The sequence below is a fragment of the Rhinoraja longicauda genome, chromosome 5, assembly GCF_053455715.1.
Source record: "Rhinoraja longicauda isolate Sanriku21f chromosome 5, sRhiLon1.1, whole genome shotgun sequence".
NCBI classification, from domain to species: Eukaryota; Metazoa; Chordata; class Chondrichthyes; order Rajiformes; family Arhynchobatidae; genus Rhinoraja; species Rhinoraja longicauda.
In genome coordinates this window covers 51,516,487-51,529,851 of record NC_135957.1, presented here as the reverse complement: position 1 = coordinate 51,529,851, position 13,365 = coordinate 51,516,487, and the positions used below count along the sequence as shown (strand labels likewise).

Sequence of the window (13,365 nt, the reverse complement as noted above, 5' to 3'; positions counted from 1 at the left end):
AGAAGATGGCCGCTGGCAGGACGAACATGGGGCAGTGCCTTGCCGCTCTCCTACTGCTGGCCGCTGCGATGGCCACCCGGGGCAGGGATGAGTTGCTCCCTCTCCCCTTTCCTCGCCCGCCCCCGGCCCCAGAGCTGTCGCAACGGGAACCCAACAGGTCCACGGGTTGTGTTTCCTTCAAATTGTTGCACTATCGTATACCATTTTGGCTGCTTTCTGCCCAACCAATTGTTCAAGTGCTTTTGATTGCAACATGCGCTTTAACTTAGTTCAACTCGGAAACTGACAAGTTACTAAAGAACCTTTAGTAACAACGGGAACCCAATGGGTCCACGGGTCATCTAGTGCTTCATAAATTTATCACCTTAATGTTTATCAAACTCTGACCTGTCATAATTCACTCCAAGAGAGGGTTCTGCAGTGGTGTACGTTTAGCAGTGGTTACATGATCTTTAACTCCTTTATCTGTTTCTAATTGATGTAGACAACACCCCAGATAGTGGATTCCATCACAACTTTTCTGCAATAGAAATGAGCAGATAAATAGTCGATGGAGTTTAATCCGAGCAAGTGTGAAGTGCTGCACTAATGGGAAGTTGAATGTAAGGGGAAAATGTATAATTAATGGCAGGACCATTAACAACATTGATGTACAGTCGGATCTTGGGCTCAAAGTCCATAACTCCCGGGAAGTGACAACACAAGTAGATGGAAGGGTAAAGAAGGCATATGTTATGCTTGCCTTCATTGGATAGGCATTTGATATGTCAGGAAATCATAATGCAGCTTTATAGGACTTTAGTTAGGCCACGTTTGGATTATTGCGTACAGTTCTGGTTACCCCATTACAAGAATGATGTGGAGGCTTTGAAAAGGGTGCAGAGGAAGTTTACCAGAATGATCCATGGATTAAGGAGTATTAGCTAGAGGGAACAGGTGGACGGACTTGGATTGTATTCTTTGGAATGCCAGAGGTAGCAGGGAGGCCTGATAGAAGTACATAATGTTATGAGCCATGAATAGGGTAGAGGGTCATAAACTTTACCTCAGGATGGAATTATCGAATACTAGGGGGCATAACTTTTAGGGTGAAAGGGGCAAAGTTTAATGGAGATGTGCGAGGAAAGTTTTTTTACAAAGTGTGGAGAGTGCCTGGAACGCACTGCCGGGGTTGGTGGTGGAGGCATAATTGATCGTTGCATTAAGGACACTTTTGGATAAAAACCGGAAATGGAGGGATATGGATAATGTGCAGGCAGATAAAAGTTGGTCTTGGCATCATGCTTGGTACAGACATTGTGGGCTGAAGGACCTATTTCTGTGGTATTGTTCTACAGGGTCTGAAGAAGAGTCTCGACCCGAAACGGCACCCATTCCTTCTCTCCAGAGATGCTGCCTGTCCCACTGAGTTACTCCAGCATTTTGTGTCTTTCGTAAACTAGCACGTGCAGTCTATCTTCGGTTTAAACCAGCATCTGCAGTTCCTTCCTACATGTGTACTGTTTTGTGTTCTCTACAAATAGCAGGGAAAAATTAAATTTGGTCATGTTTTGTCATGTTTGCACATTTCCTGGTGAATTTCCAAATATTGGGAAATTGGACATGGCATTTCCTGCTGTGATTCATCCTAACACATCATATCATCTTCCCATTGTACTTTGCATATATTGCAACATCAACAATGAGCACAACTTGTATCATTTACTTAACATCATAACTTGGATCAAAAGTTCATGATTTATACCCCGCATAATTTACACAGATCAACAAACAGAGCATCACAATTAGAAGCAATATACAATGTGTGATATCATATGCTGCACGCCTTCTCCACATTCCCCTTATCTATTCTCCTAACAACTCTTTACTGCTCCACCCTATGGATATCACTTGTGTGTTAAGAAACATCCCTTGTTTTTTTCATTTGTGTAATTTAAATGTGGCAGCCCTCTGTTTAGCTCAATGTTCTATGAATTGATTACAGCAGATCAACTGCTTTAATCTAATCCAATGCTGCTGCTAATCATGGAGGGCTCTTCCCTCAACATTATTGGTAGGAGGCCTGTCTGGTTCTGAAAATCTATTCACTGTTAAGCCACACCTTTCAGGTTAAAATCCTTCTTCCATAACCCCCATCTCTCATATATTTGTGTACTGACCTGCTTTCCAGAGGTCAGTACACAAATCCTTGTCTAGCATGCAGTAGTGTGGAAAGCATAGTTTTGATGTTAGCATGGGATTGAATCAAAATAACTTTTTGCTACAGCAAGAATGTCTCAATATTGTGATTTTCTTGACTACATATGGTTTGGTGTTTGAGCGATGTATCGTGTGCCAGAAAGGAGTGAAATAAAATTTCCATCATCATAATGAAAAGAAAAACTGCATGCTTGTGATATTCTGGTTACAGAATAAAGTCTGTGCAATATATTTTAATCAAACGTAGACGTTGTTATTTTTTTAATGCAAAGGAAATTGTGCTTTCAGTTGGATCTCTCGGCATTAAAAAAAAAGAATTTAGACAACACAATGTTGTCTTGTATAAAGGCTTTATATTTGGTTTGAAATTTTCATTATACCCATTACAATACGAATTAAACTTAGTTTTTCATTGTGGATGTTAAATGGATTTGGGTCTAAGTTTGATTGGCGATGTTAAATTTCTTTGGTATCTGAAAACAGACACACTTACATTAATTGGGTTGATGTCTGCTATTCACCTATGTTTTATGTTTTCACTCTTAGTAACCACACCTTTGCAGACCATACTAATTGTGAGTGACAAGGCAAATTACTCCTGACATTCTCCCTGTGGAATGTCAGCTATTGTAGGCGTTAGAATCCAGGAGTCAAACCTCAAGCATTTTTTATTGCAATGTACGTAACTATGTGAGAAGCTTTATTAAAATACATTGGCATAAAATTACTGATGAAAATAATGGTGAGTCATCAGCCTACACCATTACAGTGGATGAAAAAAACAACCAGGTGGTGCCCGCAGTGGCCGCCTCGCCAACAGTCTGTCTCGTCCCTTCCTTCTTTGTTTTTTAGTATGTGTTGGATGTATGTTTTAGTTTTCTTTAGCTTGTTTTATGTGGGGGGTTGGGGGAAACTTTGTTTTAATCTCTTACCTCGACGGAGATGCATTTTTTTTCTTTGTGAACGCTGCGGCCTCACATTGTGGAGTTGGTGGCCTCTTGCTGGAGACCGACTTCGGGAGCTCCAACCACGAGAGCCTGCGGACTTAACATCGTGGAGCTGGTGATCCCTGTCGGGGATCGACCTTGGAGCTCCAACCGCGGGAGCCTGTGGAGTTTAACATTGTTGGAGACTGACTTCGGGAGCTCCAAGCCGTCCGCGGGAGCTTCGATCGCCCCAAGTCGGGAGCTTCGATCGCCCCGAGGCAGGAGCTTCGATCGCCCTCACCGCGGGAGAATAAAGAGGAAGAACATTAGACTTTATTGCCTTCCATCATCGTGAGGAATGTGGGGAATCCGCTGTAGTGGATGTTTATGTTAACTTTTATGTTGTTGTGTTTTTTGTTGCTTTTTTTAGCTGTTTGGTAATTCGAGTTTCACTGTACCTTAATTGGTATATGTGACAATAAACTGACCTTTGAACCTTTGAAATTTGACTACAACTTGTAGAATAACAGGTGCAATTAAATGCGGAACATTCCTCAGACTATTCCAGTATGGGTGAATTAATATGATCTTTACCACAGCAAACAATAGAAAATGGGAAGAGTTGTGGTTTGAGTGGATGATAATGGAAGTTTGGTTGTCATGGATGAGGGATTATCAGCCAGTGGTTATACTTGCTGTGTGCCATTTGGTTCATTTTTTCTCCCCTGCTGAACTGATACGAACTTCAACCTGTTAAGTGCTAAACTTTCAAAGAAAAGCTGAAAATGCCTGCCTTTTACTTGTGCAATAAATCAGAATTGTAGCCGAACCACCTTTCTGTTCCTGAAAATTATTTCATTTTATGTGGATTTTCAACCCTCTGCATAATTTCAAAATCATTTATATCTTGTTTTTGTTATCTGTTTAAGCCATCAATAAGTTCCATTCTTTATTTCTCTCTCTAATCTATTCAAGAAGTTGATTATGTTCTTACTTCCTGGTTTGTCATCTGTCAGAAGGTTTCAATTTCATTAGCTGTTCAATAAGTTTTAATGACATAATTGTTGCAGGACAGTACAGGTTCCCTTCCAATAGCACCAGGCAATAACTTGGGTCGGAGAAGGAGACCTTCAGTATTTCAGGAATTTTGTTGCACACAGCTTTTGTTAAAATTAGATACTATGTAATTAGAGAGAATTGAAGCAGGATATAGATTATTTGGAAGTATGGGTGGAGAAATGACAGGTGTTTAATCTGGAAAAGTCCAAGGTATTGCACTTTGGGATGGTAAATGTAAAGGGAAATTATACAATAAATGGTAGGACCCTTGGGAGCATTGCTTTGCAGAGAGATCTTTGGATGCAATTATCATATCATATCATATCATATATATACAGCGCGGAAACAGGCCTTTTTGGCCCACCAAGTCCGCGCCGCCCAGCGATCCCCGCACACTAACACTATTAACACACTATCCTACACACACTATGGACAATGTTTACATTTACCCAGCCAATTTACCTACATACCTGTACGTCTTTGGAGTGTGGGAGGAAACCGAAGATCTCGGAGAAAACCCACGCAGGTCACGGGGAGAACGTACAAACTCCTTACAGTACAGCACCCGTAGTCAGGATCGAACCTGAGTCTCCGGCGCTGCATTCGCTGTAAAGCAGCAACTCTACCGCTGCGCTACCGTGCCGCCCTACAATTCTATAAGTAGGTTGGATAAAGGTATATTTATACTTGCCATCATCAGTTAGGGCATTGAATATAAAAGTTGGGAAGTTATGTTGCAGCTGTATAAAACTTTGGTTAGGCAGTGTTTGGAATATTATTTACTTGTGCAGAAGGAGAGCTACACATTCCCAATTACTGTACTACTCCGAAATTCCAATCAAAACGGTCAACATTTTATACAGATTTTGACCATTAAAATTGTGCGCACTTTCTAATTTCTTATCAACAATAACAACATGTTCTCAAAACATTAATATACAAATGCAATAACACTAATGCAAGTAAACCTACATGCTATTTAATCCTTTATGTGATTTTCAATATCAAGAACCTTTATAGTGTGTATCAAGGAATACCCATCCCAAGTCAAGTCAATCAATACCTATCAGGAACATTGATGTGCGTCAATGAATGCCTAAAGATTGTTGTGCTGTACAGCTATCCTAACCTTTGGCATACTGCAGATTCCACATTGTGCTGTGCAGCAATCCTAACCTTTGTCATACTGCAGCTTCCACACTACATTACAATAAGGACGTGGAGTCTGGAGCGGGTGAAGAAGAGGTTTTCCAGGTGTGGACTAGATTGGAGAGTATTAGCTATGAGGAGAGGTTGGACAAACCCGGATAATTCTCTCTGGATTGTCAGAGGCTGAGGGGTGATGGAAAATATGAAATTCTGAAAGGCATAGGTAAGGTAGATAGTCTTGTACCATGATTGCAAATGGTAGAGGGTACAACTTTATGGTGAGATGGGCAAACATTAAAGGAGATTTATGACACAATTTTATATATTTTTTACAATGATAGGTGCCAGGACCTGGTGGAAGTAGATACAAAAGCAATGTTTAAGAACCATCTAAACACACATAAACAGGAAGAGAATGGAGGGCTAATAGACCATTTGAAGGTAGATGGCATTAGTTTAAATAGGCAATATGGTCGGCACAAACAACATGGGCCAAATGCCTAGATTCACTAGAATTGAGCTGGGGCCAGCATCCTAGCAAATTAATTAGAACTGTGGATAATATTTCAAGTTAAATATTGTGGGGTGTCTCTGGTGAGGGGAAATTTAGGATGTTAAAGAGAAAGGACAAGATGATAGTGTCAGGGAGTGATTGATGATAATCAGGATTTGTCAGATGGGTCAGTGTATACCCCATTCAGGTATAATGCCAATTAAAAACAATATTTTATTAGCACAATGCATTTACAGCAAGATTGATGAATTAAAATAATAGAAATAAATTTGCACAATCAAATAACCATACTGGAGATGGTAATGCAAAGTGACCAGGTTATTAATGAAATATTCCATAATTATTCAAATGGTGATGACAAATAGAACATGCTGGACCTTTTTATATCTCTAGTTTCACTCTCCCCTGACTGTCAGTTTGAAGAAGGGTCTCGACCCGAAACGTCACCTATTCCTTTTCTCCAGAGATGCTGCCTGACCAGCAGAGTTACTCAGCATTTTGTTTCTATTTTCACTTACACCATTTAATTCACTCCATGGATATCTTCAGGAGTGCTGAAAGCCAGATTTTTGAATGAATATCTTTGTCCATGCATTTGTGCCTTGCAGAGGATGAGGGGAAGATGGAGGCAAGAGAGGCATTTTGACAACTAGTAGACCTTTGTTGCAAAGAAGATTCCTCTCATATTGCTACTTTTCTCATATTTCCACTTGTTATTAGTTCCATGCAATGTACCAAAAAGTTATGCGTTAGTAGTTCAGGATTTGTGGTGCATGATGCCATCTGATATCAATGTGAGTGTTGCAGATTTATGGATGCTTGACCCCTCCAAACGTTGTGAAATAAGGGCAAAAATTAGAGTCTTCATGGAACTGGAAACACCTTTTCAAATTCCTTTCACCTTCCTTACTCACTCACTTAAGTGTGCTATTTTTTTCAGATTAAGAATTAAAATAATTTAAAGGGTTGATGCTTTTATGTTTAATGTTTGATCTATAAATGATTTAACTTCTCAGGTGTGTGGCTACAGAATAAGACTCCACTTTGATAAATACTCTGACTGCTATGACTTCTGGGTGAATGCAGACTCGCCAGATATTCACCCTGTGGGATGGTGCGAGAAAACTGGACACAAGCTTAATCCTCCCAGAGGTAGGTTTCAGGCATGCCTTGTGTGGATCATTTTCAAGTGTTTTTTTCTAATAAACAATGATCAAATATTACTGTCAAACATGGGAAATCGCTGTCTTTAATCACTCAAAATGTGTTGCCAAATCCGTTAAACAAACATTTGAATCATGTTCTCTTTTGACTTGAAGTTTAATAGGATACTGAATGTCAACCAAGCAGAATGTGCCATATGGTATACAATGCTAAAAATCCTAATGAACCACAACTTTATGGTTTTAATCGCTACCTTGTTTTGAACTTGAGCTCAGTGAAAGTTTCAAACTCAACAGAAACGACCACCTAGTTCATTACATCTGTCCTATTGCAGCATTGATGTTGGTTTATTATTGTCACGAGTACTGCGATACACTGAAATGCTTTGTTTTGTGTGCTATCCATTCAAATCACACTCGACATGAGGCCAATCAAGCCATTCAGAACAGCAACAGGTTGTGCAGAGGAAAAATACCAGGGCACAGAATATAGTGTTACAGCATAATAGTGTTAGAGTTACAGGGGAAAGTGCTAACAAATAAAGTCCAAGGGCCACAATGGGGTAGGTTGGAAAATTGGGACTACAATCCTAATTTATGGCAGAAACATTCAGAGTCTGATAACATTTGAAGCTCTTCCTGAATTTGATGGTATGTATTTTAAAACATTTATATCTTATGCCTGGCGGGAGAGGGGAGATCAAGGAATGACATGAGTGAAAATAGACTTTGATCACATTGGCTGCTTTCCTTAAGCAGCATAAATTGCAAATGATCGGTGATATTTACACCAAGAAAGCCGAAGCCCTTGACCATCTCCACTTTGGTACCATTGATGCTGAAGGGTATGTACACCACCTCGCTTCCTGAGTCAATAACTATCTCTCGTGTCTTGCTGACATTGAAAGAGAGGTTGTGTCGTGGCACCATGTTACTGTGCTATCTTTTTCCTGAAAACCATCTTATCATTGTTTGAGATCTGGTCCACTGCAGTGGTGTCATCTGCAATATTGTAAATGGAGTTGGAGCAGAATTTGGTTGCACAGTCATGTGTTTATAGAACGTATAGAAAGAGTGCTGGAAATGCATCTTTCCGAGGCACTGTTGTTCAGAATCAATATGCATCTTCATACTATTAAATTTGTATCATTTTTGATTCGAGTACAGCTATGGAATGCTTTATGTTTATCATTTATGGCCTCGTTTTTTGTTGTTAATATTGCTAGTGGGTCTAATTATCTGGCTGGCTGTTGAACAAGCAGCTGGGGAGCAGAGCAAAGCAAAGTCTGACAAGTGTGTAAGAGTGGATGGAAGGTCAGCGAAAGGGGTGGGGGTGGGGGGGGGGGATTGGTCTAATGTGGGATCTGTTCAAACCAATGTAATTCTGATGGGTCATTTCAGAGCAGATACTCCTGCTGTTTCTGGTTGACAACCAATGCTGTAAAGGCAATGTTTTCAGCTATTTGTGCTTCCATTCAGCAGGCAGATTCCCCAAGGTAAGGGAAAGCATAAAGTGTAAAGAATATGTAGTGATTGACTCACTCCTGCCCTGTAATGAAAGGAAAACCAGTACCTGAAAGTAACAAAAAACTTCAGGGTTGGAAATCTGAAATAAAATCAAAAACTCAATAGATCAGGTAACATTTGTGAGAAGATAACGTTAATATTCTAGGTCAAGGGTCTTTACATTTTGGAGAGCAAGTACAGTTGAATTTCCACTGTGTTTAACATTCAACCCTCCAGCTGTACTGGAATGTTAAAATTATCAAGACAGTTATAACGATATTCAGATATTCTAAACATTTTTAGTTCAATTATAAGAAAAAAATAGAGGAACTCTTGTATTTTTGTGAAAAATAATTTCTTTTCATTTTTTGTGATCATGAAATGAGTAATATTTTAGCTGTACCTGGTTTGAAAATGAAGTGTAATTGGGAAGTGAAAAACATTTCTATCTTAGATCAATTTTCTTTTTATGAACTTGTTAATGTTTTGGAAGTGAATTAAATCAGTTTATTGCGAGTTAAAATTGTTTGTGAAATCTGAAAAAATCAGATGCTGAAATTGGCATGTCTTCATTCAAGGATTGATAATTAGTTGTCTGCAGATATACTTTCGTTCCCATCATTCAAATGTTACATCACTATCATCGTCTGTCCTGATAAGGGCGCAAGCTTCCGGCGACAATCAGTGGGAGCCTCACTTGTACAGTAGACGATGGTGCTAGCAGAATTAGCTCAGGACACTTCCAGTTTCCAGCCCCGCGAAGTGGACGCTTTACAGATATACTTAGAATAGCTTAATAAATATTCCTAGCACCAAGAAACAGAAGGAATCACTTCAATGACATTTCGAAGGCGTGAGAAACAGAGAATAGGCTCTTTTAAATGGTAAAACGCAGTGCTGAAGGAATTCAGCAAGGAAGGCAGTAACTGTGTAGGAAATGGATAGATGATGTTTCTTATCAGGACCCTTCTTCACATTCATGGAGTGGGGAGAGGAGGCTGGAAAAGAGAGGCGAGGGTGGGGTAAAGCTTGGTAAGTGATTGGTGGATAAGGTGAGGGGGTGCCTGCCTTCTCCCCATATCCCTTGATTCCACCAGCCCCTAGAGCTCTATCTAACTCTCGTTTAAATTCATCCAGTGAATTGGCCTCCACTGCCTTCTGTGGCAGAGAATTCCACAAATTCACAACTCTCTGGGTGAAAAGGTTTCTTCTCACCTCAGTTTTAAATGGCCTCCCCTTTATTCTTAGACTGTGTCCCCTGGTTCTGGACATTCCCCAAACATTGGGAACAGTTTTCCTGCATCTAGCTTGTCTAGTCCTTTTATAATTTTATATGTTTCTATAAGATCCCCTCTCATCCTTCTAAACTCCAGTGAATACAAGCCTAGTCTTTCCTCATGACATCCATCCCAGGGATTAACCTCATGATCTTATGCTGCACTGCCTCAATAGCAAGGAATTCCTTCTTCAAATTAGGAGACCAAAACTGCACACAATACTCCAGATGTGGTCTCACCAGGGCCCTATACAACTGCAGAAGGACTTCTTTGCTCCTGTACTCAAATCCTCTCGTTATGAAGGCCAACATGCCGTTAGCATTCTTCACTGCCTGCTGTACCTGCAGGTAATCATTGGGTTGTGGGCCACCCAAGTGAAATACGAGGTGCTGTTCTTCCTGTTCATTTATGTATTAACGCTCCATGTTATTGGAAAAACAACAAAGATATTTTCTGTAAATTTGTACAAAAAGCATGCAGCTGATTAAAAAAATTAATTGGATCAGTCAGGGCATTGACTACAGAGATGCTGCTGACCTGAGTTACTCCAGCACTTTGTCTTTTTTTTTGTAAATTAGTATCCACAGTTCCTTATTTCTACATTCAATACAGGAGTTAAGACATTGTGTTGAAACTGTACAAGTCATTGGTGACCGTACACCTGGGGTATTGTGTACAGTTCTGGTTGCCCAGTAATAGGAAGGATATTATTAAGCTGGAAAGGGTGCATAAAAATTCACAAGGATGGAACTGGGACTAGAGGGTTTTAGTAACAATAAGAATCTGGATAGGTTTGGAGTTTATCCCCCGGAGCATAGTAAGTTGAGGGAGTCCTTGTAACCGTACATAAAATCATGAAGGATTAAATGAGTTAAGTGGTCATGATCTTTTTCCCAGGGTAGAGACATCAAAAAGTAAAGGGCATAGGTTGTATTTGAGGGGAAAGATTTAAAAGGGACTTGAGGGGCAAGTTTTTCCACAGTGATGGTGGTGGGCATATGGAACCAGCTGCCAGAGGAAGCTGTGGAGGTTGGTACAATTACACATTTTAAAAAAACACATTAGAAAAGGTTTAGCAAGATAGGGGCCAAATGTAGGCAGATAAGACTAGCTCAGTTGGCATGGATTGGTTGCGTCTGTTTCAGTGACTCTAGTATTTGCAATAAAATTGCAATGACATAACTTCACTTGGAGATTTATTATCTTGGAAATGCAGGTACTGTAGACTATTATGCTTATTTTGAATAATAAATGCTTATTTTGAATAATAAATACATGCACACTAACGTGTGCAATTTGTATTGACTAATTGTTGGATGAGCATTTTAGGATAGCATCTATATTCAATGCTTATGTGACACCAATTGTGGAAATTTTGATGGATATTTCTGTCAATTTTCACAAGAATCAACAATTCAAAAACTTATGCACATTCATGTTGGGTCAGGTCTCCTTGAGTGGCTATTTTTCATGAACTGATGGCCACAATAAGAGCCATTTACTTGCTCATTATCCTTGCCAAACTGACAATGTGGCTCAGCAAGCAGCTTGTCAGGTGAATCAAATGTGATACAGATCTCATTATTTGAGGATATGCGTGCTAAAGATGTCACCTTCACATTGAGTTTTTATTTATTTTTCTGTTAAAAATGATTAGTGTATGTATTTTTTAAATGATTTTTAAAAAAAATTGTAATCGTATTGCATTGAATAGAATTTCTGCATTGTGTTGAATAGAAATGTTCCTTCAGATCTCCTTTGCATTCTGAAGAGTGTCATGGAGTTTCTTGATCTCATTCATATGCCACTTAATTATGATCACTTTTAAATAGATCTTTACTAAAATAGATTTCCTGTGGTCTGGCCCCAGTCAGGTCCCAAGAGTGCTGGATCAGAGAGTTTCAACCTGTGTTTTCAAACAATTAACAAGTGCGCTATTTTGCATACTACAATCATCTACATGTTATAATCTGTTTTATGGCACGTTAATAGATTTTGTATGCTGTAAATCTTTATGCAGACACACCTGTTTTAGTGATTGGAGCCCATGTCAGAACAAATTAAATGGATGGAGTAAGAAAGATTTATAGTGTAGTTCGCAAGGCATAATGGAGTGAAACCCAGAATTTTCCAGAAGACGTGCTGAGTTTGTTCTTTAATCATCCTGTAAATGTTGTTTTCTGTGCTATATGCTCCTTTTAGTGAACAAATAAGGATTTGTTGATGGCTTGTGCACATATGAGTTTGTGCAAAGCTGAGTGTTAATTTTATTTGCTTCAGGCTACAGAGAAGATGAGTTTAACTGGCCGTCATACTTAAAGATGTGCAAGGCTCAAGCAGTGCCCAAATCTCTGTTTGAAAACCAAAACACGGTAAGAAGCAGCAGGTTTTATAACATAGTGAATGGAAAACTGATGGCATGTCAACAACTGCCCTATTATAAATCGTTTCTTTTGTGAATTACACTGCCACCACTAAGTGGAATGATATTTCTTGCAAATCGAAAATTGAGTTGAAGTTGACGATGTTGGTAAATTTGATCAATTTTCCTGGTATAACAATTAATGTTAAATGTTAAATCAATATTAAATGTTAACTGCTTTGCTCCTCAGAAGTCAGAAATGACTTGTTTCCTATTTAAAACAACTCTCAGATAGAAGAAAAAAAAATGTTTTAGGAGGAAAAGAAGTCACCATTAAGTTCCACAAAGAATAATTAACTGGTTAATGAATTTGTTTTGTATATAAATACAATAAAACAACACCATACTTTCAAATAAAGATTATTTAGTCTCTTCAAGCATAGAAAAAAAGTTAGATCACTTTCATATTTTAATGGCCACCTATAGCACCCATTTTTTATTGTTGCTTATATTTTATCCAAATTCATAATTTTTTCATTAAACCTTTAATGATTTCAGAATGTGTACACTGTATATTTCAGCTGTCTTGGGATGTGATTGCGAGTTTAACTTGATTACCCTGTTTGATCTTTAGGAAAGAAACCCAGTTTCCCCAATCTTCTAAAGATGAACTGCCTACAAATGAAGTTCAGGACATAAAAAATTGAGTTGGCAAGAGACCCTGCTACTTATGTAGGATAAGATGAGGTTCCACTCATTTCTGTAGGGAAGTTTAGTTCCCTTTCAAGACTAGTATCTAGTCCAATCCTAAATTCTATCTCTTTTGTCATTACAGTGGAGGTCTAGCAGAAATATGCTGGAGTATATAATTTTAGTTCCGATGTGTTTTACATACACTTTAGCCACACATTGTATAATTTGGAATTGACTTTTCACTTGTCCTATTGGTTCTCATCTAAAAATCCATGTACAACAACTCCCGTTGCTGACTATTATATGAAATGCAGTGGGGAGCCTCAACTTTCAAAAGTCTTGTGCAATGCAGCTAAGATTTGAAAGTAATTGAAGTCGATATTTGCCACTCCGTTTTGATAAATATTGGTGCTCCCATTTTGTATTTAAAGTATTGTAATTTATCGCATCAAATGAAGCAACTTGTAAGAAATTACAGTATGTAAACTTCAGTTCCTCAAATGGAATCACAGGATAT

General features: G+C 38.9%; 1 protein-coding gene across 3 annotated transcripts in view; it reads left to right on the top strand.

Moving 5' to 3' along the window:
• l3mbtl3 (L3MBTL histone methyl-lysine binding protein 3) overlaps positions 1-13,365 on the top strand; it is a 94,634-nt gene that overhangs the window by 35,381 nt on the left and 45,888 nt on the right. For all 3 annotated transcript variants that reach the window (XM_078399538.1, XM_078399539.1, XM_078399540.1), the window contains exons 9-10: positions 6,864-6,999; positions 12,074-12,165. In XM_078399538.1, coding sequence (XP_078255664.1) covers positions 6,864-6,999; positions 12,074-12,165 — 228 coding nt within the window. The remainder of the gene's footprint in view (positions 1-6,863; positions 7,000-12,073; positions 12,166-13,365) is intronic.